Source organism: Embiotoca jacksoni, unplaced genomic scaffold (genome assembly GCF_022577435.1).
Source record: "Embiotoca jacksoni isolate LCO1_2020_lvr unplaced genomic scaffold, fEmbJac1.0.p SCAF_64, whole genome shotgun sequence".
Taxonomy (NCBI): Eukaryota; Metazoa; Chordata; class Actinopteri; family Embiotocidae; genus Embiotoca; species Embiotoca jacksoni.
Window position 1 is genome coordinate 253,504 of NW_027185419.1, and position 26,134 is coordinate 279,637.

Sequence of the window (26,134 nt, forward strand, 5' to 3'; positions counted from 1 at the left end):
CATCAGTATCTAACCGAAAGAGACGTTGAAAAACACTCGCGCGAACTCAAACGTGAAACATGACCAGATTTGACAGCAGCGCCGACGTCGAGTGTTTTATTAAAGGAATGGAGGACGAGTCTCAGTCCAGGTTCATCACTCTGTCTGTGGACCGCCATTACAATGACAAAGGTACAGAAAAGAGAGAGCCGGAGACCAGGGAGGAGGAGGAGGGGACGGCTAGCTGGGTAGCAAACAAAAAAAGGAGAACTGGTGATATGTTGTGGTTTAAGAAAGAAAAAAAGTCCTGAGTAATAATAATAGTAATAATAATAATAATAATAATAATAATAAATAAATAAAAAGATGTCGGTGTGGGTATGATGTGTTCTCCAGATTGGCACCCTTTGCCCGTGAACCGGGTCTACTGGCAGTGGGCCGGCGGCTCCGGGATGCCGGCCATCGACTTCACCGGGATCCCCTTCATGTTTGTGGGCTCCAAGAGGCTCGTCTGCCACCAGGGCAAAGACCTCGCTGTGGCCCAGAAGCAGAGGTACGCAGAGGAGAGGGCGAAAAAGATGGTGAGTCTCACCATCCGTGATTTATATGGTCATTCAGTTCATATCCAAAGGTGTTCACATCCAAAACACGTGTTATTTAAATGAGCTTTTATTTTGAAAAGCAGTATCACCACGTTAGCGTGGTTAAAATTACACTTCAAATTAGTCGTATAAAATAAGTAAATAAATAACTGTACAATATAAATAACTTGTGTTGTGATTTGGTGCTATATTAATACAACTGAATTGTGAATCTGTTACAGTTACTGAGAGAAAATATGTTATTAAATTACAGTTAATATTCAAAATGTTGGTGATTACAAAGGTGTTTACTTCCAAATATATTATTTTTTTGGTAAAAAGCGCATATGTATGATTTAATATTCATTACGTTGCTTTACATCTTTTTGCCTCTTGTGTCAAAATGTATTAATTCAATTTCTTTTATTTTGAAAGCAGTATCACCACGTTGGCATGGTCCTAATACACTTTACAAAGAAAATAACACCATTATAAAATAAATAGGAACAAAAAGTGTAAATAAACACAAAGAAGGCCAGCAAATATAAACCCAAAGTTATTCCATCGTAGTTTTGCAATTTAAAAGTGCAGTGAGAAACAATCTGCTTTTCAAAATAAAATAAATTTAATTAACTGATGGAGTCGGAAGAGGCAAAAAGATGCAAAGCAAAAGACTGAATATTAAATTCTACATAATTACCAACATTTTGAATGTTACCAAATCATTTTGTAATGTAATGTGATCTGATCTTAGTAAAGACTGTATGCAGTCGATGGATAAACACAAATCATTCTTCCGTTCCTTCTGTAATTTTTCACGTCGCTCAGATTATGGACAGCGGCTTCGGCAGCCAGAGGTCAGCCAGAGAAACCAAGAAGGTCGGATGTCCGGCGGCCATTTCCATCAGCAAGATCGCAACGTTCCCCAAGTTCAAGGTTGGTACAACGGCCGTTATCAAGCCTCCAGTTCGGATTTTGTCCGGCGCCATCTTTGCTGGTTTGGAGCGGGAAATGACCATATTTGGGCGAGCTGGTTCATTGCTGCTTGCTGACTGCTCAGGTGGAGGACAACAGCGAGCGGAGTAAGAAGACGGCCTCCAAGATGCTGCGAGGCGCCCTGGAGAGAGATCCCATCATGTGGAGGACGTCCTACGTCGTCAGCCTCCCCAGCGCGCACGCCGGTCACACGCCGGGAGACGCGTTCGAGCAGGAGACGTCCCGCCGCCGGAGGAGGAGGAGGAGGAAGACGGACCTGAGGAAGAAGTGCCTCGACCTCGCCCGACAGATCGCCGACCGGATAAACGTCACGGAGGACCGGGACGCGCTGGAGGAGCTGTCGGAGAAGCTGAGCGCGCTGCTCGGAGACCTCGCGGGGAAGGGGGGGGCGGCCGGCGGCGGGGGTGGGGGGGAGGACGGAGCGCCGCTCCACCTGCAGGTGAAGAGGGTGCGAGTGTCGTCGGCCATCTTGACGCTGTCTCAGAGGACGGAGGGGCGGAGCCCCGAGACTCAGGAGGAGTGGGTGCTCATACAGGAAGCGGGTGGGACGCCCACCAAGTGCTTCCCCGTAGACCCGGCGGTAACCAATCAGAGGACGGACACTCGGCTGTAGTGCACCTCCCCGCCCCCCGCCCCCCTCCCAGCTTCACTGGCCCTGATTTGTTTGTTTGTTTTGTGTTGTTCTGTTTACGAAGTCATTCCTTCGTCCATGCGCTGGTCACGTGTATATATATGTGAATATTTTATATAATTTCTATTATAATCCCGTGTAAATTAGCCACGTTACCGTTTTATTTACAGGGTCAGAACATGTTCAATATTCGTTCTGCAAACAGGAAGTAAAGGTGATTTTCTCTGATCCACACCGTCACCGACAGACTCGACAAAAAGACGCTTCTCCTTTTCACTTTTAAAACTTCCACGTCACACAGCCGACATTCAGCACTCGGAGGTTTTCATAGGAGAGAAACCAGAACCAGAACCAGAACCAGCTGAGATGTGACGCTTCCAAGCGGATTTTTGCTGTCGAACTACATCCCATAATTATGGAAACAGCAAACATCAGAAATGCTCCTCAAAAATAAATAAGCACCACAAACAAATACTTAATTTCTTTCACTTCACGGGGTTTTATAATTTCTAAATAAACCCAAACAAACAAATTATTAATTAATTACTTCAATCATTTAAGCGCAACTACTCGCTTCAAAAAGAATTAAGTAACATCAACTTTAAAAAGTTAAGTCCACTCTTTTATGTATTTAAGTTGATTCTACTTAAAACTTCAATTATTACCGGCCTGAAAAATATTCAGGTAAAATCAACGTACCTGTTTTTACAGTGCGATAGAGAAGAAATACGTTAGGAAACCCTTAAAAAAAAGATGTATTAATTCCAAGTGTTAAATAAGAACAAAGAAAGAAATAACCTGAAACAGTGAAATGTTTACTTTTTGAACTTGGGGCCTGTGAGGGGACGCGATGACGGGACGCCAGCTTCGAGCTCAGGTGAGACTCTCCAAAATAAAATAAAAAAACACCTTTTCTTTGTTTTTGTTTTAGATGCCGAGATGATAAAAGTGTGACAGACTTCTCTCAGTGTGACAATAAATAAACAAAAGGTGACAAAGGAAATACCACAAAAAACTTCTTTTTTTGACTTTTTTTTAGGGGCTTCACACACACGTACTTATATGCAGTTAGAAGAATATTTTTAAATATATTAATGCCTGTTTTTTGTTCACAATTATATTTTCTCCTATAAATACACATTTTATATCATTAAAACTGTCCGTTTAACTTTATTCCCATTCGTCACCTGTTTATATGGCAGCTTCCACTTCAGGCAAAGTCTTATTTAAAATATAAAAAACATGTTTTAAATGTTTTTTTTGCTTGTTGCTACATTTTGTTTCACCAATTATGAATAAAGTTGAAATAAGATTACCTGCATTTTGTAGTCTCCAACTTAAGATGCTGAGTTGAATGAAATTGAATGTAGGGTTGATTTTATTGCAGATTCTAATCATACTTGAATTTTTTTTGTAGATTCAACTGAAGTCCACTCCTTTTGGCATTTAAGTTGAATTCTACTTTTAAAAAAAAGTATTAATTAATTACTTCAATCATTTAAGCGCAACTACTCCGCCTCAAAAAGAATTAAGTAACATCTACTTTAAAAAGTAAGTCCACTCTTTTATGTATTTAAGTTGATTCTACTTCAAACTTCAATTATTACTTACCTGAAAATATTTAGGTAAAATCAACGTATCTGTTTCTTAATCTTGGATTTAATCTTTAATAGGAAGTTAAACACATTGTTTAACGGACAGAAGTGTCATCTTTTATGCGTTTTTTAAAAAAAAAATTTTTAAAGGGTCTGCTGCTGATATTTTTTTACAGAATATAATAATATAATAAGTTTCATAATTAATAATATTAATGGTCACTGTTGTGGCAGGAAATGAAACCTCATATTTGACTAACTTGAACAACAAAAAGCAGAAAAAGGAGTAAAACGTATGAAAGAAGTGACGACAACCTTCAAAAGGTTTTGTACAGTGAAACTCCCTGAAATATGAAAGTACACATCTAGACTGGGGGTGTCCACATATTTTTGACCATGTAGTGGTAACTCCTAAAAATATAGATTCATTTTAAGGTGTTTTAATGTTAAAATTAAGATTTTTGGGGAAACAAGCTTTTCAACCAAAGTCCAGCCATAAATATGCAAGTTTAAGAAGGATGACTTGATTCATTAATAATCCGTCCTCGGTGTGATTGTGTGCACTGAGTCATGTCACAGTTATGAATGGGCGCATTGTGTTTTCTATGGGAAGGACTGCTGTTATTGCAGCTGCACGTTTAACTCTTTTACACCTCCCAGCTTTTTTCTTTTGTTTTACCAACAGAATCTGGAGTTTAAATCAAATTAGCTTCATCTCTACCGGCTGCAGCGTAAAAGTGATGTAAAAATACGTCCATAATTATATCCAGTAAAATGTAGTTTACGGTGCTGTGAAATGAGATTGTAGATTGGACACTTCATCTCTTTCTGCAGTCACCGTTTCCACCTGATTTTACATCCCTCCATTTAAGCATCTCTCAATGTTAGCATTTGTCTGAAAAATGTAGTTCGCTGGATTCGCAATTTTCGCTTAAATTTTTTTTTTTTTTTAAATTGCCCTTCATTGAATTGTTTTACAGTAAAATGGGAACTCTTCTATTTCCGCACTTCTTGGCAAGTCGGTAGTTTAACTCACAAAAAGTCCCAAATGAAGAATGAAAGGATAATTTTTCTTGTTCTCTTTTTTTTTTGGTAAACAAGGTTTGGTCCGCGGCCAACGATTATTGCGCAATCCTATTGAAACCATAGATTGAGCGCTTTCGCTCAAGCGGCGATTTGCATCCGCTAATTTCGCCTTTGTTTGTTCCCTTTTGGCACTTCCTCCTCTCCCACCGGGCAGCAGCAATTATCCCGGAGAGAAAGGGGGCCCCCAGGAATGCCGGGCCGCCGCTGACCGGGCCGCTCGGAGCAACACGTGTTTTTATGGCAAGGGGCTGATTGGTTTACACCCGGAGGCCCTAAAAAAAAAATGCAAATCTATTTTATTCTTATAACTTTTATTTGACCCACAATACAATGTATGAAACAGCATCTCTTTCTGGTTGTTTTTACATCTCTTTGCCTAATTTAGGTGGTTTTGCTTCTGATTTTGGTCACTTTGTGGTCTTTATTTCTTCTCTTCCACGTGGTTTTGTGGTCACTTTGTTAATCTCTCATATGTCTGAGGTCCTTTTACTTCTTTTTTTTTAAGGTCACTTGACATCACTTTATAGTTGCGTTGTGTCTCATATTAGTAGCTGGAAGTGTCTTTGTGGTCATTTTGCTCATTTTTCATGTATTTGTGGTCCAGTTGCATCTGGTTTTGGTCCTTTTGGGTCTTGTTTTGATCCAGTTGCATGTTGCTTGTGTCCTTTTGTATCTTGTTTTAGTCCTTTTTTGTCTTGTTTTGGTCTTTTCGTGTCTTTATTTGAACACATGCCCCCCCCCCCCCCCCCCCCCCCCCCCCCCCCCCCCCCCCCCCCCCCCCCCCGTCCTCACGCCTGTTCCTTAATCCATCCAATGGGTGAAAGTTGGGTTGTGACTGCTGGTTAATTCGGTAGAAATCCCTCTGTGACAGCGTGTTTGTGTTTCCCGATGGTTGGCACATGTCCGGCCTCGTACTACAAAAAGCTGCTCTTCTGCCGCCGTCCGCCTATTTAATCCTACTCTCGATTTTCTCGAAGGTTCTGGGAGACTCTCCGTTCACTGGGTTTGTAAGTCCAAGCCTCTTAGTCTCGCCTGCATCAAAATAACCTCTGACATTTCCACTTAATTGAACCTCCTTGTCTGTGTACTCGGTTCTTAGAAAGCGAATCAAGGTGCGTCTCCTGAAGAATTACTGGAGGCTACGAGATTTCTGGCAACCGCTGCGTTTAATGAGTCTCAAAGAAAACAACTCACGACATGAAACCACAGCAGCAGATGGGAAACTGTCACTTCTTGTTTTCTATTTTTTTCTCTACAGACCGTCAAACATCAGATAAACAACAGCTCTGGATTCATCTGCCAAAATGAGCCCGTTTCCAATTACAGACGATACACAACCAAACCCATTAATACACTTTCCTGTTTTCTACTTTTTCTCTACAAACGTAAAACATCAGATAAACAACAACCACATTAATGTACGAAATGAGTGTTTCCATTTAAATTACAGACGATACACTACGAGGCTAATTAATACACACAGCACATAATAATATCAATAACATCTTGAATTTTAACTTCATTTTTTAACAATATAATTCCTGTTTACAAAGAATTTTTTTTTTCTTTTTAAATATTGTTAAATGTTGTTTTGTTTTTACTTCATCAAATTGAATGCCGTCGGTTTAATTTTAGAGGACAAACAGACAGCTGCCAGCGTAAGTGGCTCGTTGCCGTGGCGATCACCTGCTGGTTACTCTGAACTCCACTCGGGGCCTTTTTTTTTTTTTTTTTAAGCGTTTAATCCGATAGCGACAGCGTTAATTAAAGTTCAATGTAGAGGAATGTCTGAGATGCCGTTTGATTGGGTTGGACGGCTCAGGGAGAGACAGAGACAGAGACAGACAGAGAGGCTGCAGCTGCTAACGTCCTGTCTGGGTCGGTGAAGGTCGTCCTGACTGAACGACGGCGGGATTATCCCGCTGCCGCTCCGCCCCGCACACTAACCCAAATCCAATCTGACTCTCTCTTCGTGCACTCGGCGCTTTTTTAACAGGACAAAACGTCGTTTCATTTCACCGCAGGCGCTAACGGACGGGAGACGTACATACGGCACGTTTTCCCGCCCAATTCTGACCAGCTGTCGAGCACCTTATTTACACAAAAGAGAGAAAAAAAAAAAAAAAAAAAAACTATTCGGTGTTTTTACACACAAGTTTTGAATAGAAATTCAAAAGTTTCAGCAAAGGCGTCACCGACATTTAAAACTCTGAAGAATCTGCAGGGTTTTCACTGCAAATGAGGGAAAACTGACATTGCAGAATGTCGTTTTTTTGTTTTTAACTGAAAGATCTGCTTTTTAATATCTAATATCTGAGCTTTTAAAATTAATCTGTTTCAAAACATCTTTTTTATTTGCACCAGAAAAAGGATTAAAATCAGAACACACGCAAAAACAAATACTACAAAATCTTTCCGGAAAAACTGTACACGACAAAAACGTGAAATAGACACGCTTTGCGCTGTCTCGGCGTGACAGTTACACGTTTTTACTGTAGTGTAGCTTGTTTGGATGCAAAATTGGATTTAAAACTTCTCTACAGGATCGTAGAGTGAACTGAACAAACAACATGAGAAATACTTGTAAAAGTACACAGACGGCGGGAAAATCCCATTTGTGATAACATTGAGGTCAAAGGTCAAATCATGTGAAAGCTACTTTTTCTGTATTTCTGGTTTAATGCCCCTTTTTTTTTTTTTTTTTTTTTTTTTTTCCTCCCTGTTTATTACGACGCTGTGAGGACGTCCTCTGTTGACTCCATCACAGTCCGTCCTGTCCGCTTTTTGTTTCCGTTTCTGGATCGTACCGTCGTCGTGATAACTCGTTAGGATTACTGACGTGGCCTCTTTTCTCTGGGTGGGGGAGGTGGGGGGGGGGGGGGGGGGGGGGGGGAGAAGACTCAGAACCTGGACCGGGTTTCTGTGAAAGTGTCGGGCAGCAGCGGCATCCTCAAATCCCACTGAGAATTGTAATTGTTTAATTTTTGGATTAAAAAATCTGGATTAAAAGACCAGTTATTGTCCAATCCCACTCTGCTCCTATGTTGGTGGTGGTGGTGGTGGTGGTGGTGGGGAGGGAGGGAGGGACAGATGGGACTGACACATGGTCCCTCTCGTCCTCCTCCTCACCTCCTCCTCCTCCCCTTACAGACTCTCTGCCTAATCTGAGCTGGTAGGACAGGAGGAGGAGGAGGAGGAGGAGGACAGCACCTCTCTCCCTCTTTTTTTTTTTTCTGGCAACAGCCGACACAGCCGCAGAGCCAAAGCAACCGTAAGGACATGGGCCGAAAAAAACCCACTTGATTCCCCTGCAGAGGCTGTGAAGGAGAGCGACTGAACCCGGCGCTCACGGTGAGAGTCCCGGCTGCTGCAGGGGGTGGTGGAGCCCGGTCGGACCGGATTTACCGCTAATCCGCCATAAAAGGAGCGTTTGGGGACAAGACAGCCTTACCGGGGAACTCTGTGGCTTTACTTTTTCTTTTTCTTTTTTTTTTTCTTATTATTATTCCCCAACAGGGCCTGGTAAGAAGTTCTGGTTCCTTCCAGGGCCCCCCCGGCCCCCCGACCTCCTCTCTCTCTCTCTCTCTCTCTCTCTCTCTGAGCTGAAGAGGAGGATGTGAGGATGCCATCTTTGCAGGCACTCTGACTGAGAAGGAAAACAAAAACAAACAAAAGAAGTTGTTTGCGCTGGAAGTTAATGGCCAAATGTAGAGTGGTGGTGGCCGAGGAGAAGCAGCTGAACGGCACCATCATGTCGGCCACGCAGGGGATGAACCACAGCGGAGTCTACAACTACTTCCTCAACATGGTGGCCTATCAGGTGAGAGCTGACGGAGGTTATGGCTGGAGAGGTGTGATGCTGCAGTGTCACCTTATTAAAGGATTGTTTTGCATCCCTGACATTGATTTTTTTTTTTAATTTATTGATAATAATAGAGCTGCTAGAGAAAGTTGATTATCTCAAAAAAGATGCTCAGATTTTGTTTCTTGTAAAAGTGGCAACACAACCATGTTAAAGTTAAAGAAAAAAAAAGTCGTAATGTGGGATATACTGTGTGTATATTATAGTGTTGGGTTATGATTATTGTTGCATTCATGTACAAGCAGCATTTTGATACTCTAGCTGGCCATGATGCAGCATTTTTCCCCCCATCCTCTAAAGATGTATTATTTGTCAACTATTATTCTGGAGAGTAACCCAGTGCTGTCAGATAACTGTAGCAAGTGAAATATTACCACAACCTGGATGTTCTCGAGTGCGGTGAACGACACGTATCATTAGTTCTTCGTGGTTGTCGTGCTTTAACCTCCAGTGAAGGATGTCGCAGGTTTGACAGCACGTCAGGAACAACCGCACGAATTTATCCAGGAAAACGTGTAACTGTCACGCCTAGACGAGGCAAAGCGTGTCTATTTCACGTTTTGTCGTGATACCGGGTTGCGTGGAGTCGAGTTTCAGAGGCCTTAATTTGTGGCGTTGTTTTATTGTCAGGTGTTTATGTTACCTTTTTGTTTACCACCTGAGTTAAAAAAGACTTTCTGTTAACTTTGTTCCTCCAGAAGTTTGGACTTGTTGATGTCAGAAAGAATCACAGTATAGCAGTACAGATTTCAGGTCGATGTGTAAAACGTGTTTTTAATGGGTTTGGTCGAAATGAATGTAAAGTTTTATGTTTTATTAATATCAAAACAACAATCGGGGCTGACACATTTCTTAATTTCATAATATTTGTAGCACGTCAGCAGCTAATAATTTGGAGAACCACGTTTATATGACACACACTTTAGTTTTGGTTCATTAGCAGCTTCTTTCATGTATAAGTGACAAATACTTTACCAACTGGTCAGTGTAGTTTTAGGAAAATATGTCTGTAACGAGAGAAAACTGTAAATTTGTCAGGGACTATTTTCAGCCATGGATTAATACACATTTCATGCTCTAGACAATGTTTCCTGCATCAGGTCAGTTTGTGTGTCAGTTCATTGCTGGTTTGGGTATTTTCATTGGATTAGTTGAGAAGCAGAACAAACAATATACTTTAAAGTCGCATTAAACGAGATTACTTTTGAAAGATTGACTCTTATTAATGCCGCTGCTACGCTACGCTTTAGCGCATCACAGATAAACAGTTCAATGTTTAAATCACAAATGTAAACGCATCATACCTGACCAGGATCCAAACTTTTGACTCTCAGTCATTTTGCTTAATGATGATGTCTTAAAAGCATGTGAGACAAAAAGATTTAGTAAATGAGGCGTTCCACCGTCCTGTAGTTACCACTTGTGGACACAGGGGTCGCTGTTCTGCAGAAGTTACAAACATTTCTTTACGGATTTAGAAAAGATTTAAAGTGCGTCAGGACAAGACAACACCGGCTAACGTAAACAGGTTCAGTGAGTGAAAACGGTAACAGACGTAAACACATCTGTTGATCAGCTGATCGAAAGTGAAAATGTCAGACGTGCAAAATGTTTTTATTTTTTGTGCGAGCTTTGTATCAACAGTGAATAATATAAGTTTTTGTGTAAAAAACCTGCAGTATATTGATATTTGAATACAATCAAAGTCTCTTACAGGGAAGTATAACTTGGTCTATAGATTTTCAGATTTTGATTGCATGGCAGAAAAATCACATTACAATCAGAAGCTTTATTCATAACTGTAAAGATATATCAATCATATTATATTATTGCTAAAAAACATGAAAATGAAATAGAAATAAGTTGTAATTTTTACACATTCTTGTTAAAACCCTCATAAATAGCAAAAATAAAAACATCTAATCATATTGATAAATTCTGTAAATTATGACTTTTCCATAAATAGCCATACGCTGCAGGTCCTTTTCCGGATGTGTTATGTAAATTTGGATCACTGGTGCATTAAGGATGTGATCCATGCCGGATTAGCTCTCAGATTAGCTTCGTTGATACTTGGAAAGATGGAGGAGATCTTATAATCATCTGCAGGACAACAAGTGGAGAAAGTCCTGGTTCCGTTTTTTATGGAAAAGTAAACATTGCTGTTTCTGATTTGACACGGAAGTCTGGTGGATTTTTCCAAAATAAAATACTTGAATTAGGAATGTAAACAAAGAACGCTGTTCTCATTTGATTATTCCTCAACACTTATTCTTCACGTCAGACCAAACTCTATTGGTCTGTCGGACCTAGAATACACTATGACCCACTCTTTTAGTTAGCTATTTTTAAATCTAAGTGATTATTCTGAGTTGACAGCAGGTTTAATCTCCCTTGCTTACCGTGACAACTTCTCTCTGTGATTAATCCTGTATTAAAAGACCTTGAACTAGGCCACAGGATGCACACCTTGCTGTCTGTGAGGTGGCTCAATAAAGGTTAGACGTTTTTATAATTCATACAAAGTTTTCCTTTTGTTTGTTTGTTGGGTTTTTATTATGACAAAGTACTGCGGAGCCAGTATTTTACACAGAAACTGGTTTATTTAATATGAAAAAAAGATGCTAAAATTAAAAAAAAATCATATCCTGGACTATTTGTGTTTTTCTTGAACATAATATCCAGTTAATGTTTCTGAAGTCCTGCATGGAGAGGTGTTGACGGTAGCCTTTAGAGTGTTTGTTTCAAAAAAGTTGGTCATTTTGTGGGGTGATTTGTAGTTGTAACATTATCTCCAGTCATAATAGAAATTTTCAAAATAAAAGTTGCCTCTCTTTGGGGTGTCAAACAATACAGTAATTTGTATTCATCAGGTTGCAATGCAAAAACAAACAGCGAACATGTAGAACAAGTTTCTTTTCAAGGTATATATATATATATATATATATATATCTTTAAAAAGCAGGTAGATATCCAAAGCGTGAAATAGACACGCCCGTTCATGACAGCAAAACGTGAGATAGCCACACTTTGGGCTGTCTAGGCATGAAAGTTACACGTTTTCCTGTCGTGGACGAAAATGAAACCTATTGCGTTGAGCCACATCATTTACAGGAAAATTAAACTTTTTGCGAAAACACACATGGTTGAGGTAAAAAAATACTCAAGAAAAACATGATCACCTCCTGGATTTGAACCTCATTGTCCCGTAAAACAGTCTGTGACTAACTGCACCAGGCCACCCCTCCTACCTCCTGATGCCATCATATGTCATTTTATTTGGTCTCAAAACCTCAGTTTTGTTTCTGGACCTTGGTCACTTTTACGTGCTTGTAAGTTTCATGCTTATGAAACATGTAACTTTCCCGTTTAGACAGCCCAAAGCGTGGCATTTTCACGTTTTGACGTTGTGGGCGGGCGTGTCTATTTCACGCTTTGCCGCGATACCGGGTTGGAATGAGCTGATGCGCTGCAGCAGCGTGGGGAAAAAAAGTTCAGCGGACTCAAAAAATTCAACATCTCTGTGAACCGTTTAATACTTGAAGCGAACCACGGAAAGTTTGAGCAAACTGACCCTTTAATCATGTTTTACAGGATCAGATCATTTTTGAGCTACTGCACATGATTAAAGATCTATTTTTTGTTCAGTTTTCTCTTCAATGAGAAGATGTTGGATAATCTTCTCTGCATTATCCATCAGATTATGCACTTGCATGAGATGAGTAATAATATATCTGGATCCACCACAGCAGCACTCAGGGGCATGTATTCATAAATCATCCCGTGCAGTGCTCAGCCGCGGATTCTGAAAATCACCAGGCGTTTCACAAAGTAAAGTAGAAAATACCTCCACTGAATTGTTTTGTTCCACCCCGTAACACAGTTAATCTTTTGACCCTGATAAACCAGATAGACCTTCCAGACTGCAATCTGCAGAGTCGGCTGCAGCATCAGACAGATGTGCATGCAGGTTTTGCCTCCTTAGATTTAGTTCAGGATCATCGGTGATGGGCTTACGTCCAGGCGTGGGCAGCCTCGATTTGTCAGAATCAGAACCGGCCAGATGTCGTTGGACTCATTAGATTAATCTGCCACCGACCACACCGCTGCCAAAGCTCTCTGCAATGTAGGTTGTCTGAAACCACGACTTCCAGAAGTCCTCAGACGGCTCGACCTTTAAATGTTTGGACTCGAGTGTTGAAGCGTTTCCCCCCTGAAGTTTGCCAACTGACAACCCTGCCCTGCTACGACGGAAATGGACGCTGCGTCGTTCCGCTTCATCTCTGTTGCATCAAATATGGTCATGTTGTAGTTGGGAGTTTTTAGAACAGGTTGAGTGATTGGGACAATTTAACTTATTGTATTTCAAAATTTCCCCGAGTGTCTTTTGATCCGTTGAGCCCACAGCCGGTTCGTATGGCTTTATATTTCTGAGGCTGATTACTGATTCAATTTACGGGTGCTTTTCAGCTTGAAATTTCATAAACTAGCTTTGAGCTTGAGGTTGAGTATTGTGATGGAGAGTTCATGTCTGAAACCTAAAATCTGATTTAATCTGGCTCCACAATCCACACATTGTCTAACGTTAGCTACTTTAGCTACACTGCGCTAACGGGTTAAGTATTATTATCAAGCACAAATATTATCTTTGAGACAATACCGCAAGGTGAGGTTCTTGTTGTGGCCATTAGTGGTATTGCATTTCAAGGTGCTTGGAGAGTGGCTTTAGCTTCAAGATGCAGTAGTTGCCCGTCTTGGCTCCGCCCACCTATCGTTCGCTGCTTCAAGTCTTTACTGTGATTGTAGTCTGAAATAACAGTTTGCATTGAGGTTCACTCGCAAACAGTGACCAGTGGGAGTGGCTTAAGTGTGATGACGTTGAAGTAGCATCAACGATGGTGGTGAGTAGGACATAATGTGGTCCAATAGTATCAAACGAACTCGAGGTCTACGCCAAGTCGGATGTAATGACCGAAAGCAATGCCAGATGGATAGCAGCCAGACCTACATATCCACGCCATCAATTTGGGTCTGGGAACACCAGGCGAACGGTTGCTACGTGCTGCTGGCACATCAAATGTGTGACTGTCTGAAATTCACCTCTGATCCACTGACTGTGAAATCTGTTGAGCTGGTGCATCCGGATTATTGCAACCACAGACTGAAAAGCAGAACAGTTTTTTGCAACTGCAGTTTGTTTAAAAAAAAATGCTGACTGTGTTGTGAAACGCACCTATGTGTAATAAATTCAGGGCAGCTTATGGTACTTTTAAGAGAACTCGTCAAAGAACCGACAACATTTTTCAGGCAGAGCAGGAGGCAAAGTTGATATTAAAAGCCTTTATTTAACAGATATAATGCCTTAAAACACTTCACTGAGATATATCATATAACCCATCTATATAGAATAACACGACAGATAATACTGAATGATCCAATCTCATAAATCCTCAAGAAGTGCCTGCTTTATGTCTAAACTATTTCCAGATCTCATCTTTCGATATTTTTTGTTTCCCCTTTTTGCAACAGCATTTTTTTATTTTCCTGATTTTGACCACATGGATGTACAGTATTATAGTATTGATATGTCTTGTTAGCAGTGAGTTGTTCATGTAATTTAAAGGCGGGAAATTCTACAGGAAAAATCTCCATGTTTTTGCCTTTCGTCTTTTTTCATTGGACAGTGTGTTGTTTTTTGGAGGTTTGGATGCTGAGCTGCTTCCCCTCCTCTCCTCCTCAGATATGCTGCTGCTGTGGACCGGCGCCCTGCTCGCTCTGCTGTGCCTTCTGTCCTCCAGTCAAATCCTCCACCAGCACGCGGGTCATGTACACCCTCTTCCACATCATGAGCTGCGCCGTCTCCTGCCTCATGCTGTCCCAGACCGTCTCCGAGCTCGTCAGGGAAAATGTGAGCGTGTGCGCGCTGTCGTATTGATGCATTGAGGAGCTGTGCCTGCTGTCTGAGGCTAATGGTCAACAAAAACAACCTATAACTTCCTGTTAAAGTTGGAAACAATAGATGAAGGCTGGATTGTGATTCTGTACAAATAACTTGCTTTTAAAACACAATTGAGGTAATCTGGCAGCAGGAAATGGCCCTACATTTTAGCCAATTGACCTCCAAAATATAATCAGTTCATCCTTGAGTCCAAGTCAACGTTTGTGCCAAATTTGAAGAAGTTCCCTCAATGTGTTTCTCTGGTATGTAGTTCATAATAATGGAACGGACACCTCAGTCACCTTGACCTTTGACCTTTGACCACCAAAACCTAATCAGTTCATTGTTGAGTTTAAGTGATTGTTTGCGCCAAATTTGAAGAAATTGCCAAAAGGCGTTCCTAACATTTTGCTTTCACAAGAATACAAGGACTTGAGGTCACTGTGACCTTGACCTTTGACCCCTATAATCGAATCAATTCAACCTCAGGACCAAGTGAATGTTTATGCCAAATATGAGGACATTTCATCGGGGCGTTTTGAACTGAAGATATTTAGCAAATACTTTTGGAAAATAATATTAAGCAATATTTACCAGCCTGATTATCTCAAATTATGGTGGTTTATTTTTTTATGTGACATGAAGTGAATGTGTGAATCTGTGCCTCAGATTCACACATTCACACGGATACAGTGGTAAATAAATATGGCGTTTGCGTTTCAGGTGCCTTTCTTCAACATGGTGTGCGACCAGGCGCACGGCGGAGGCCACTGCGAGATGCTGGTGGGCTACTCCGCCGTCTACAGAGTCTGCTTTGGCACTTCCTGTTTCTACCTGATGATGGCGATCTTCCTCATAGACGTGAAGTCCAGTCAAGACTTCAGGGCGCTCATACACAACGGGTCAGTCCCATTTGTTTTCTCCTCGTCTTGCAACTTTTTCGGTTTAATTTTCAGGCAAAACAGCTCACGAATACAATCGTGTTCAGTAGAGATCAAGCAGCAACCTCTGGGGCTGAAAAATCATTTTTGGCTTCAAAAGCGAGTCGATCCCTAAAGACTGCTGTATTGAAATAGCCACTTCTGCAGCAGAAATAAACAAGTTTACAGCCTGGTACAAAAATACTTTTGGTGTCTATAGCAAATTTCTCACAACGATTAGTCGGGGAGGGAAATGTTGTGTAACTGACGCATTGAAAGTGTATCAAGACTTAAAATAAGGGCGAAGCTGTTTTGAGTGACAGGTGTGAACCATAGACTGTATATAAAAGTGGACGTCACTGACTAAATGCCGGACACCATGTACTGTAAATTCTGAAAAGCATTTTGTTTCTTTTAAATCACAATAAGACCTCAGCTCACCTGAGCTCGCCCCGCTGGTCTATTTAAAGCTCTTTGTGGTCACACTTTCCATTGCAAGCACGCTCGATTAGAGCCGTGACGTCGCCCGGATTAGGATTTGACAGACTGGATTGCTGCTCGTCTCTGGTATAAATCTACTCCCAAGAGTCTTACTGGTGAAAGGCTTTGGAGCCCTTTGGCAAAGGTTACAACTGTTATGGTGGTCTGTCGGGGGAGCGGGGGGGGTAGTGGGAGGGGGGGAGGGGGGTTGACCCAGTGCCCTGCTGGAACCTTCTTCAAGGCCAGACTGAGTCACACGGGGCCTTTGGGCTGTAGTCATGTGTAAAAGCTGCTCACTCCTCTTGTGGGATTTAAAATTTTGTTTTGGTTTAATTAATGATTCAGTCTGTAATACTTTTATCACAGAAATAACTATTATTATTATTCACGAAAAATAAACAATATAACTGAACAACAAACAAAAAACTCCACGAGGGAAACACGATCCAGAAAAAGTGGGGTTAAATTAACTCAACATTTCTTCGTGAGTTAATTTAACTTAGTTTTATTCATTTCAATTTAACTTAAAAAAGTGTATATTTCTATATTCTAGCCGTTTTTATTTTTACATCACGAGTTTATAAACACAAATTCTTCTGTCGTGAATTTATATATACTAGTTGACTGGATGACCTGCCGTGAGTTCCCTTAACTCATTTAATTGAGTTAAGGGAACATTATCGGCTTACGGCCTTCTTCTCGGAGAAGAAACCCTCCAGAGACTCATCACTGTTGTCGTAAAACACTCTTAATCTTTAAACGAACAAATTTACAACAGAGAGGCAGACAGGAGAAAGCAGCACATTTTAGAGGCAGGGACCAGTAAATGTTGGACATTTTACCTTAAAATATATATTAACTTTCTGTCAGCTGGGTATTTGACTTTACACACAAAAAAAGTTCTGGCAAGATTTCCTTTTTTTTTTTTTTTATTTTTTTTTTTAAAGAATATATGAATCCTATAGCAGTAAATATAACTAAGTGTATTTAGAGATCCTCCAAAATGGTCAAAATATTGCTTTTTAACACAATTCAAACAAGTTTCGAGATTCACCTATTTTTATTTTCACGTGATAATGATCAGGACCCAATGGATTAAAAAATACACAAAAATAAAATGTATTCAAAAATTCTTTTAAATGTCTTAAATAGATCTAAATTATTTAAAATAGTTTTTAAAAAAATACCTAATTTAATGTTTTGCAGTGAACAGTGGGTTAAAACTTGTGTGGTACAATTATTTAAAGATTATTTTTAACAGTTCTTTTATGGAAATTATTGAAGTATCCACAGAGATATGGAAAGAACAAGCTAATGTTTACAACAAACCAGTATTTAAAAAACAAACAAACAAAAAATAAATTGTAAAAAAGCTTGAAAGTGAATGCACTTTTGTTTTTCCTCGCAGCTTCTGGTTCCTGAAGTTCATCACCCTGCTCGGGATGTGCACCGCTGCCTTCTTCATCCCGACAGAGTCCTTCCTGCATGGTGAGTGTGTTTTCTCTAATAAATCTAAAACTGGTGGTGTCACTACCTCTAAAATCCTCCTAGAGGGCAGCAGAGATCCACTCCTGGGGACAAAAAAACAAACAAACCCCACTCTGCAGCCAATTCATTATTGGACCATAAATCTCCGTTGCTTGGATCCACTTTGTCTGGGAACAGTAAACGTGTTGGTGATACAAGCCTGATATCAGAGCTGATTTATGATTTACAGTTTGCTTTCTCTCGCTTTCACTTCCCTGAAATATATCAATCTCTCTTTTATGGCTTTCAGCTTGGCATTATGTTGGTGTGGTGGGAGGATTTGCCTTCATCCTCATCCAACTCATCCTCATCACAGCTTTCGCACACACCTGGAACAAAAACTGGTGAGTGAGAGGGGGAAAGGGGGGTCGTATGAATATTTTATGTAATTGTATTTAAGTGACTAAAAGTAAGTGGACATTTTCTTTTTGAGGCTCCAGAGTTGCAATTTTAATTGTTTCAACATCACCACCAGCTCCATAATCTAATGGGGTTTTTTCCCCCAGTTTATTGAGTTAAAAACTTGATTTGTTCTGCACTGAATTGTGACCTCCACCCCATCCAACATATTTTAGATGAACATGAACACTTACAACAACATCAACGTTGGATCTCGCTGATGCTCTTGTGGCTGAACGGGATACGAAAAAAATTAAAAAAATCTCTGCTGCTAACATCTGGTGGAAATACTGAAACCAGAAGTGTGGAGGATGTTAGAGCAGCACATAGTTTTCCAATGACATGTTTAAATGTTTGTGTGTCCAAATATTTTTGACCTCATCACATGAGGATAAAATAAAAAAAATAAAAAATCCTCTAAATCCCAAAATATCAAGAAAACAAGATATTTGTTCCCGTAAAATGAATTATTGTCCTCATCTTTCTTTTTTTTCCCCCTCGTGAGTTATTGGAATCTTTTCAGACCTTTAAGTTGTTCTAATAAATAAGGAAATAAAAAACTATTGTTTTGGTCTATATGACTCAAGAGTTTTACGTAACAGAAGAGGTTTTAGTGATTGAATAGTGCTGTGTCTGGTCAACATGGAGAGTTCATACTTCAGAAAACTGAAAGAATAAATGTCCTGTATGGATTTAGTGAATTTTCAGGCTTCTAATTAAATAATATATGAAGTGCCTTACACTTAATTACAGTGTCATAGACTGTATATAAATTGGATGTAGCTTCGGGGTCTGAAAAATGAGGCTGTAGTGTCTCAAGCTGCAATACCAGCGAGTGCCACTAGAGGTCGGCTCCAAAAAGCCTCCGGCTCCATAGACTCCCATTCAACTTCTCTCATCAAATCCAAAGTGAATAAAATGTGTCCATCAGTTATCTCGGTGTTGTTAGCTAAAGTCACTCCTTCTTATTAGTTTTCTGGAGGTCCATCTGAAAATAATCCCTCATTCATTAGAAAAGAAGATTCAAGAAGACCTGTTTTTGGGGGCGTGTCTGTTTGATTGACAGGCCTGTGGTGCAGTCAGGTTACAGCTATCGGTGGGCGGGACGTAGTGTCGTCTGGTTTCTAATCAGATCAGTCAGATCCACCGCTGGCTCCGCCCCCTGAGCTCGTCCAAATATGGTCACTTCCTGATACCAAACCGTTTGCAAGTAGAACCTCACTGCTCGTATTCCTCAAAATATTAAAATCCCAATTGATTAACTGAAAAAAAAAACGCAAGGTCACAAATCCAAGAACAAACAAGCCTGTGGTTCTTTGCTTCTGACTGCTGGTTTGTTATTTAGGGCCCCTTCACAGCTTTTTACACAGTATACAGTAGAGCAGAAACATACACCGTGTACATAAACACATTATAAACATACACCGTGTACATAAACACATTATAAACATACACGTGTACATAAACACATTATAAACATACACTGTGTACATAAACACATTATAAACATACACCGTGTACATAAACACATTATAAACATACACCATGTACATAAACACATTATAAACATACACGGTGTACATAAACACATTATAAACATACACCATGTACGTATACACAGTATTCACATACTGACAGCAGCCTGAGTCACAGCTGATGATTGATTTATCTTCTGGGCAGCAGCAGTTATGTAAATCATACACACTCACTTCAGCAACATCTGTCCCAAACACATAGACAGATGTGCACACATGCAAAAACATACAGAAGGACCACTATGGTTACATTTCTCTACCAGAACTTTATTTCTGTCCTTTACTTTTCTTCTAGTTTGTGGTTTTAACATTCGTCTCTGTGGTTGCAGAGATTTATTCGTAGATGTGATTTTAGTTTTACATTTTATTTTATTTGTATTTTTTAATTCACTTCAGTTCACTTTGATGAAGGAATTGATCGTTCGTGGAAAGTTGTGATACCATCAGATGTACTTGACACGTTTTATTATCAAAGAATCAGATTTTTTATTTTTATTTTACCAGTTGAGATCAAAATCTCTTTTACAGCGATTCAAACACAATAACTTTTAAAAAAAGAAAAAAAACCTCATTTTTTATTATTCTACTGATAATATAGATTTTTTTGAATATTCAATTCATGATTTGTATCTATAAAATGTTAGAAAACTTGTGAAAAAAATGTCCACTAATGTCCATCAGACATCCTCAGATGTCTCATTTAGTCGAACTAACTGACTAAATATTCACTTTACTGTCAAATAAAACAAAGAAGCATCAAACTGTCACATTTGAGAAGCTGGAAACAGCAAATGTTTTAGATTTTCTGTCAATCAATTAACTCATCAATCTTCTGACATTTATATGAAGCTCTGCAAATATACCAGAAATATATCACACGAGGAGAAGTGTGAGTTTAAAAGGCCGAAGTGTTCGTGGATATGATGAGTCAGCTGGAAGTCAAAGAGCATGAATAGATCAGCAGATGTAAATCAACCAATGCAAACGTGACTTCGGTGATTTTGTCTCAGCTCATTTTTTTACGCTTTATTACTTTCTTCAACAAGTTTACTTGTTTTCCTCATTTTTCTTTTTATCGTTTTCTTTTTACCGTCGCGTCTTCATTCGATCAGCGCGGACTCGTCCGACAGCCCGGCCCGTCCCAGATGTTTTTTTATCGTATCCAGCTGCTGTCCGTCTCTCTCAGACACCTCTGAACTTGTAGCCATGGCAACTAAGAGGATTTATTCAGTCAGGTCCTTTTCCGGAGGCAAAAAGCACACAGCTAGGAAATCCTCTTATTGCCCTGACAGTGGTATGATGTTTTCATACAGCCCTCCCCCCCCAATCCACCTCCTCCCTCTCCCTCCTCCCCCGAACATGACTGGCTACCTTCTGGGTTTACTGGGCAGAAAATGTTTTGGTTTTTTTTGTTTTTTTTAATGGCCTCGGCCCTGAAATTTATTCGATTTCACTTTGCCACATGTGCAAAGTAATCCAGCTGGCTGCGTTATTATCTCTTGTATCATCTCAACATCGCTGCTGGTTTAGTTTGCATTTGTTGACATTAAGATTATTTACAGAGACAAATAAAATTTAAAAAAAAAGACTCTGGACATTACGACCTCCGGTGCAGATGGACGTTTCTGCATGTGCTGTTGCATAAAATGTCTGATAGTTTTATTTTTCATGCCTCCGCGTTGGCATAAACGTTCACTTGGTCCAAAATAAATGCTTGATTAGAATTTTTTTTAGGTCAAAGGTCAAAGTTAAAAGTCGACTTGTGCGTCGTACAAGAATGTTTCGAGGGAATTTCTTCAAATTTGGCACAAATGTTCACTTGGTCCCAATGATGATCTGATTAGATTTTGGGGAGGGGGTGAAAAGGTCAAAGGTCACTGTGCCCTAATGTTGAGCTATTTTCATGAATGTGATTCCATAGGGATGGGCTCGAGGGAATTTCTTAAAAGTTGGCACAAATGTTCACTTGATCAATGTCAATGTGGATTTTGGTGGCCGAAGGTCACTGTGACCACCTTTTGGTCAGATACAGAATTAGTGACACTAATTCTTTGGTGTCAACCTTGAAACGGTGATTATGAACACACATCGGACCCAGTGACTCAGCACAAATTGGACTAATTGTTGTTTGTGTTGTGTGACATGAAACACAAGCATCAGAATAATTTTAAAAACGCAAGAAAAATGCAAGCAGCCTTGTAATATTCTCATTTTGGAATTTATTTCTAATAGATACCTTTAATTCAGCCACACACACACACACACACACACACACACACACACACACACACACACACCGGTGGCAGTGGGGTTCCATATGTTGCCCAAGGACACTTCAACATAAGAGATGGGAATTGAACCACCAACAACTTGTGGACCAAAAAAAAAAAAGATCAATGAGCTCCAGAAATTCTTGATTTGCAGCATAAATAAAATCACTCGCAGGTCGACTTGTGCGTCACATTTATGACACCGTTCATTAAACAAAACGTCCTCACGTGAAAACTCCAGGTGTGTTTCTCTGTGTTGATGCTGCGTGAAGCTGAAAGCGTCCGTCTGTCCTCGCCTCAGGTTGACCGGCGCAGCGGAGAACAAACGGTGGTACCTGGCGGTGATGTGCGCCACCCTCTTCTTCTACACCATCGCCACCATGGCCTTCACCTTCATGTACAAGTACTACACGCACCCCATCGCCTGCCACTTCAACAAGGCCCTGCTGTGGATCAACCTGGGACTCTGCGGCCTCATGTCCTTCATCGCCGTGACGCCATGCGTGAAGCAGAGTGAGTCGATGAAAAAGCGCCCCGTCGTCGATTCTCGACGGCGAAACATAACACTCGGCCCGTTTCCACCGAGCAAACGTTCACCTGTCGAAGCCAGATAATAACAGTTAGATGGAAGCTGGTTGTTTCTGCTTTGTCTGCACACGTCTGGGGTTTCGTGATTGAAACGTACAGAACAGCTGGATGCAGAGGTGAGAAGTAACTACGGTACCAGGCTGAGGTTGGTAGTTTACTTCAGTCCTTCCATTTGGGGAGAATCTACAGAAAGTCATTTTCCTGAGCGTCGTTCTGTCGGAAGTTTCTTCCTGTTAGAGAGTTTTTCCTTCCAGCTGTTGGAGGTTTCTTCCTGTTAAAAGGGAGTTTTTCCATCTTCTGTGCGTAGCTGCTGTTGGGTAAAACTCCTGTATCTAGAAATGAAAACATTTTGGTAAATTTAAAAAAGAAAATATTCTATAAATCTGAGGTACATTTTGAGTCTTTTTTATTCATATTATATGATCTTTGTCATCAGATGGATTTTTGTGTAGTCGTTTCAGAATTACATAAAAAAAAAAAATTAAAAAAAAATTGGAAATTTTGTATCACCCCGTAGAGGAAATTCAATCAGCTTAAATAGCTCAAACTGGACGGCAGGTTTCGGCCCTTTATTGACAAAAATATCTTCAAATTTGTGGCTTTTTTAAAGCTTGTTGTGGCACTTTTTACTGATTTATTACAAAATGATATTGATTTTTTTTGACGCATGCAGATCAGTTTAGTTGGATGTTTTTACAAAATAAATGCTGATACATTTCTGAATTTTCTTTTAATACACTAAAACCAAATATAAGTAACTAAAATGAATCAATAACAACATGTCTGTTTAAATGTTCTCCATTGACACCCACTGTTGTGACAAATTCACGTTCAGAAATGTAATTTTCATTGAAGTATTCCTAATTTAAAAGTATTTTAATACTTTATCTCACCTCCTGCTGTGTGTGTGTGTGTGTGTGTGTGTGTGTGTTTTTTAGTGTGTTTTCTGACCGTGACTCTCTCCGTCTCTGCAGAGCAGCCTCGGTCCGGCCTCCTTCAGGCCTCCATCATCAGCTGTTACGTCATGTACCTCACGTTCTCGGCGCTGTCGAGCCGCCCGCCAGAGAAAGGTACGATAACTAACGCGGGACGCAGAGCAGAGCGAGTCTCTGTCCAACGTTAACACAGAAAAAAAAATAATTAAAATCAGACGGAGAAACACTCCAAGGTTTCTTTCTGGATGTTAGTTAGAAGAGAAACACACATCCTGTCCTCTTCGAGCTGAAGGTCATCTTTTTTTCTTTTTGATGTAGGAGAGTCACACAAATCAATTTTTTTCTTACATGAACGATGGATCAAATGAATGTTTGTCAATGGAAAGGATTCCCACAGAGAATTGACTCCCTTTCCTCTTCACTCAGCTCCACTGAGCGTTTTAGCCTCTTTCAGCTCATCTTTCGGCAGCTCGATTTCACTGCTCTTATTGTTATTGTTGGTATGAACGAAGTATTCTGGCTCATTTCCACCCATTTCCTCCACACCTGTATATTCAGATGTGTAAATATTTTGTCATGATGGTAAAATACGACTGAAGGATTTTGCACATATTCGAGTTTTTAAAGGGGAAAACTTCTGCTGCAAAACCAACGATTTTCAGGTTAGACTCCAATGAAATTCTTTTGTTTTGTCATTTTCGGGACATTTTTTCTACACAAAAGTACAAAAACAGAAAGAGTTAGTCGCTTAGTGCGACTCTCCGTACGGACGGGACGAACGACCTTTTAATTTCAGTTTGTTGGACATGTGACTGCAACCTTGGAACCAAACTCTTATTTTGAAATTCATCAAAAGTTTGGCTGCATCTCATAATGCTGTCTTACTGGGACTTAATACACAAGTGCCCACACACACACACACACTCTCAATCCTCTATAATTTGCCTCAACTTCCCACTGACTCACCTGTTGGCTCCAGGTGAGACAAAGAGCCTCCACATGACCGAGACATTAGTGCAGTAGCTTGTAAGAGGAACGGTCTTATCCGGGTTTACATCTAAATCACACATGCAAATAGACGGTAGATTTGCACACGCACACACGATGTGGGATGAGATGTGCTCCGACACGCTGCCTGCCGGGCTGCCGACCCGCGCTGAGGGCAGACCGACAGATATTCGTTTCACATTCCTCGTTCATCCACTGACAACATAATTGCGCAGGAACACAGCCTGGCGGCGGCGGTACGCTCGTCCTGCCGGGAGCTCGACGCACGCCGGCGAGGAAGACCGCAAAAACACAAGAGTTCAGATCCGAGGAGAAGTCGGGAAACGCACGAGGTCAAAGCTGTTTTTAAAGTGAAGCCGTTTATTAAAAAAAAAAAAAGGGTGACACTCATATTCAACACACTACAAGTACCGTGATGATGCATAAAAATAAAATAAAAGAAGTGTGAAACTCTGGTCACTTTTAAACGGCCCCCATCTTGGCTCTGTAGAGGAAGGGGGCGGGGCCACCAACATAAAGAATTTTCAAATTAAGGCGTCTGAGGAAGTTGCAGCTGTTTCTGAACAACAAGTTCTCAACACTCCTGCAGCATCACCCACTTTCTGATGATGGTTTCAAAAGATATTCGTGACAAGACTATAATTTAAATATCTAGCCAGCATGATTATTATAAGTTCATCGTGTGCACCAGAACTACTTTTTAACGTGAAGGTTGTCACGCTCGAACATACGTCAACTCAGCAGGCGAGAGATTGACACGTTTTTGGGTTTTTTTGCACTGAAGTTACCGACACAACAAGCATAAAACTCAGATTAGCCCGTCGGCAGCAGAGCATTAGTGACAATTTTATTTTCAAGAGAGGAGTTAAATCCAATCAAATCGTGAAAAACAAAACAAAACAAAAAATACATATGGGTGTACTTTTCCAAAATAAAAATCCACAATATCTTCTAAACAGCTAGTTGGGAAACTAAAAAGTATCACTATGTGACACAAAAAAATAATAATTGACAAATCAATAAAGCAGGACTCCTTTCGGGTTAATAGAAAGTACAACTACCCACAGCTGCCCTCCAGAATCAAACAAAAGAAGTGGACCCAAACAAACCAAACCAAAGTCAGGGGGTCACTGGGACGGGGAGAGGAATCTAGATTTGAAGGAAGCGAACTTTCACACCTTTGCAATAAAATAAATAAATAAAAACTTTCAACATTTAAAAATAAAAATCCACAATTTCCCCCCAAACACAAACCAGCGAGCCGACTGAAGGCGTCGACCCTCCGGAGACAAACTGAGCCCTCAAGCAGCCTCTTGATGAAGCCTCCCATCAGGCTGGTTACCACCAGCTGAGGGGAAGAGGGGTGGGGGTGGGCATCTCGGGTGTAACGAATGACTCCTGACGAGCCTCCGACCTGAATCTGACAGGATCCCTGTGATCATGACAACCGACTACATTAATTATCCACTTCACAAGCTTGTAATCGTCAAAACGCACGTTTTCGGTGGAACGTTCCTTTAAAGTCTCGTCAGGCTCCAAGTTATCTTAAAAGTTCATCAAATTACCCCCAAAAACATTTGATGTTTTTCCAGCTTTTCTTTTATATTTGTGTCATGCTGTGTGTGTGTGTGTGTGTGTGTGTGTGTGTGTGTGAGAGAGAGAGAGTCGTGGCAGTGCAGGACACTGTAGCAACTTGTTGAGAAAATATGCACTCTGAGTCGGTAATAAAAACACCTTTTCACCACAGACTGAGAACCACACACACACACACACACACACACACACACACACACACACACACACA

At 40.5% G+C, this 26,134-nt stretch overlaps 1 protein-coding gene across 3 annotated transcripts in view; it reads left to right on the top strand.

Annotated features, from left to right (window-relative positions):
- The first annotated feature begins 8 nt into the window (after positions 1-8).
- Positions 9-26,134, top strand: part of serinc4 (serine incorporator 4) — a 32,018-nt gene continuing 5,892 nt past the window's right edge. The window contains exons 1-9 of one of the 3 annotated variants that reach the window (XM_069175157.1): positions 9-171; positions 376-560; positions 1,389-1,496; positions 14,471-14,638; positions 15,392-15,570; positions 17,477-17,556; positions 17,846-17,939; positions 22,101-22,312; positions 23,362-23,457. In XM_069175157.1, the coding sequence (XP_069031258.1) occupies positions 60-171; positions 376-560; positions 1,389-1,496; positions 14,471-14,638; positions 15,392-15,570; positions 17,477-17,556; positions 17,846-17,939; positions 22,101-22,312; positions 23,362-23,457 (1,234 nt within the window). In that variant the 5' untranslated portion in view covers positions 9-59. Of the gene's footprint in view, positions 172-375; positions 561-1,388; positions 1,497-8,478; positions 8,689-14,470; positions 14,639-15,391; positions 15,571-17,476; positions 17,557-17,845; positions 17,940-22,100; positions 22,313-23,361; positions 23,458-26,134 lie in introns of those variants that run through there. The other 2 variants (XM_069175159.1, XM_069175158.1) reach the window with 2 other exon arrangements.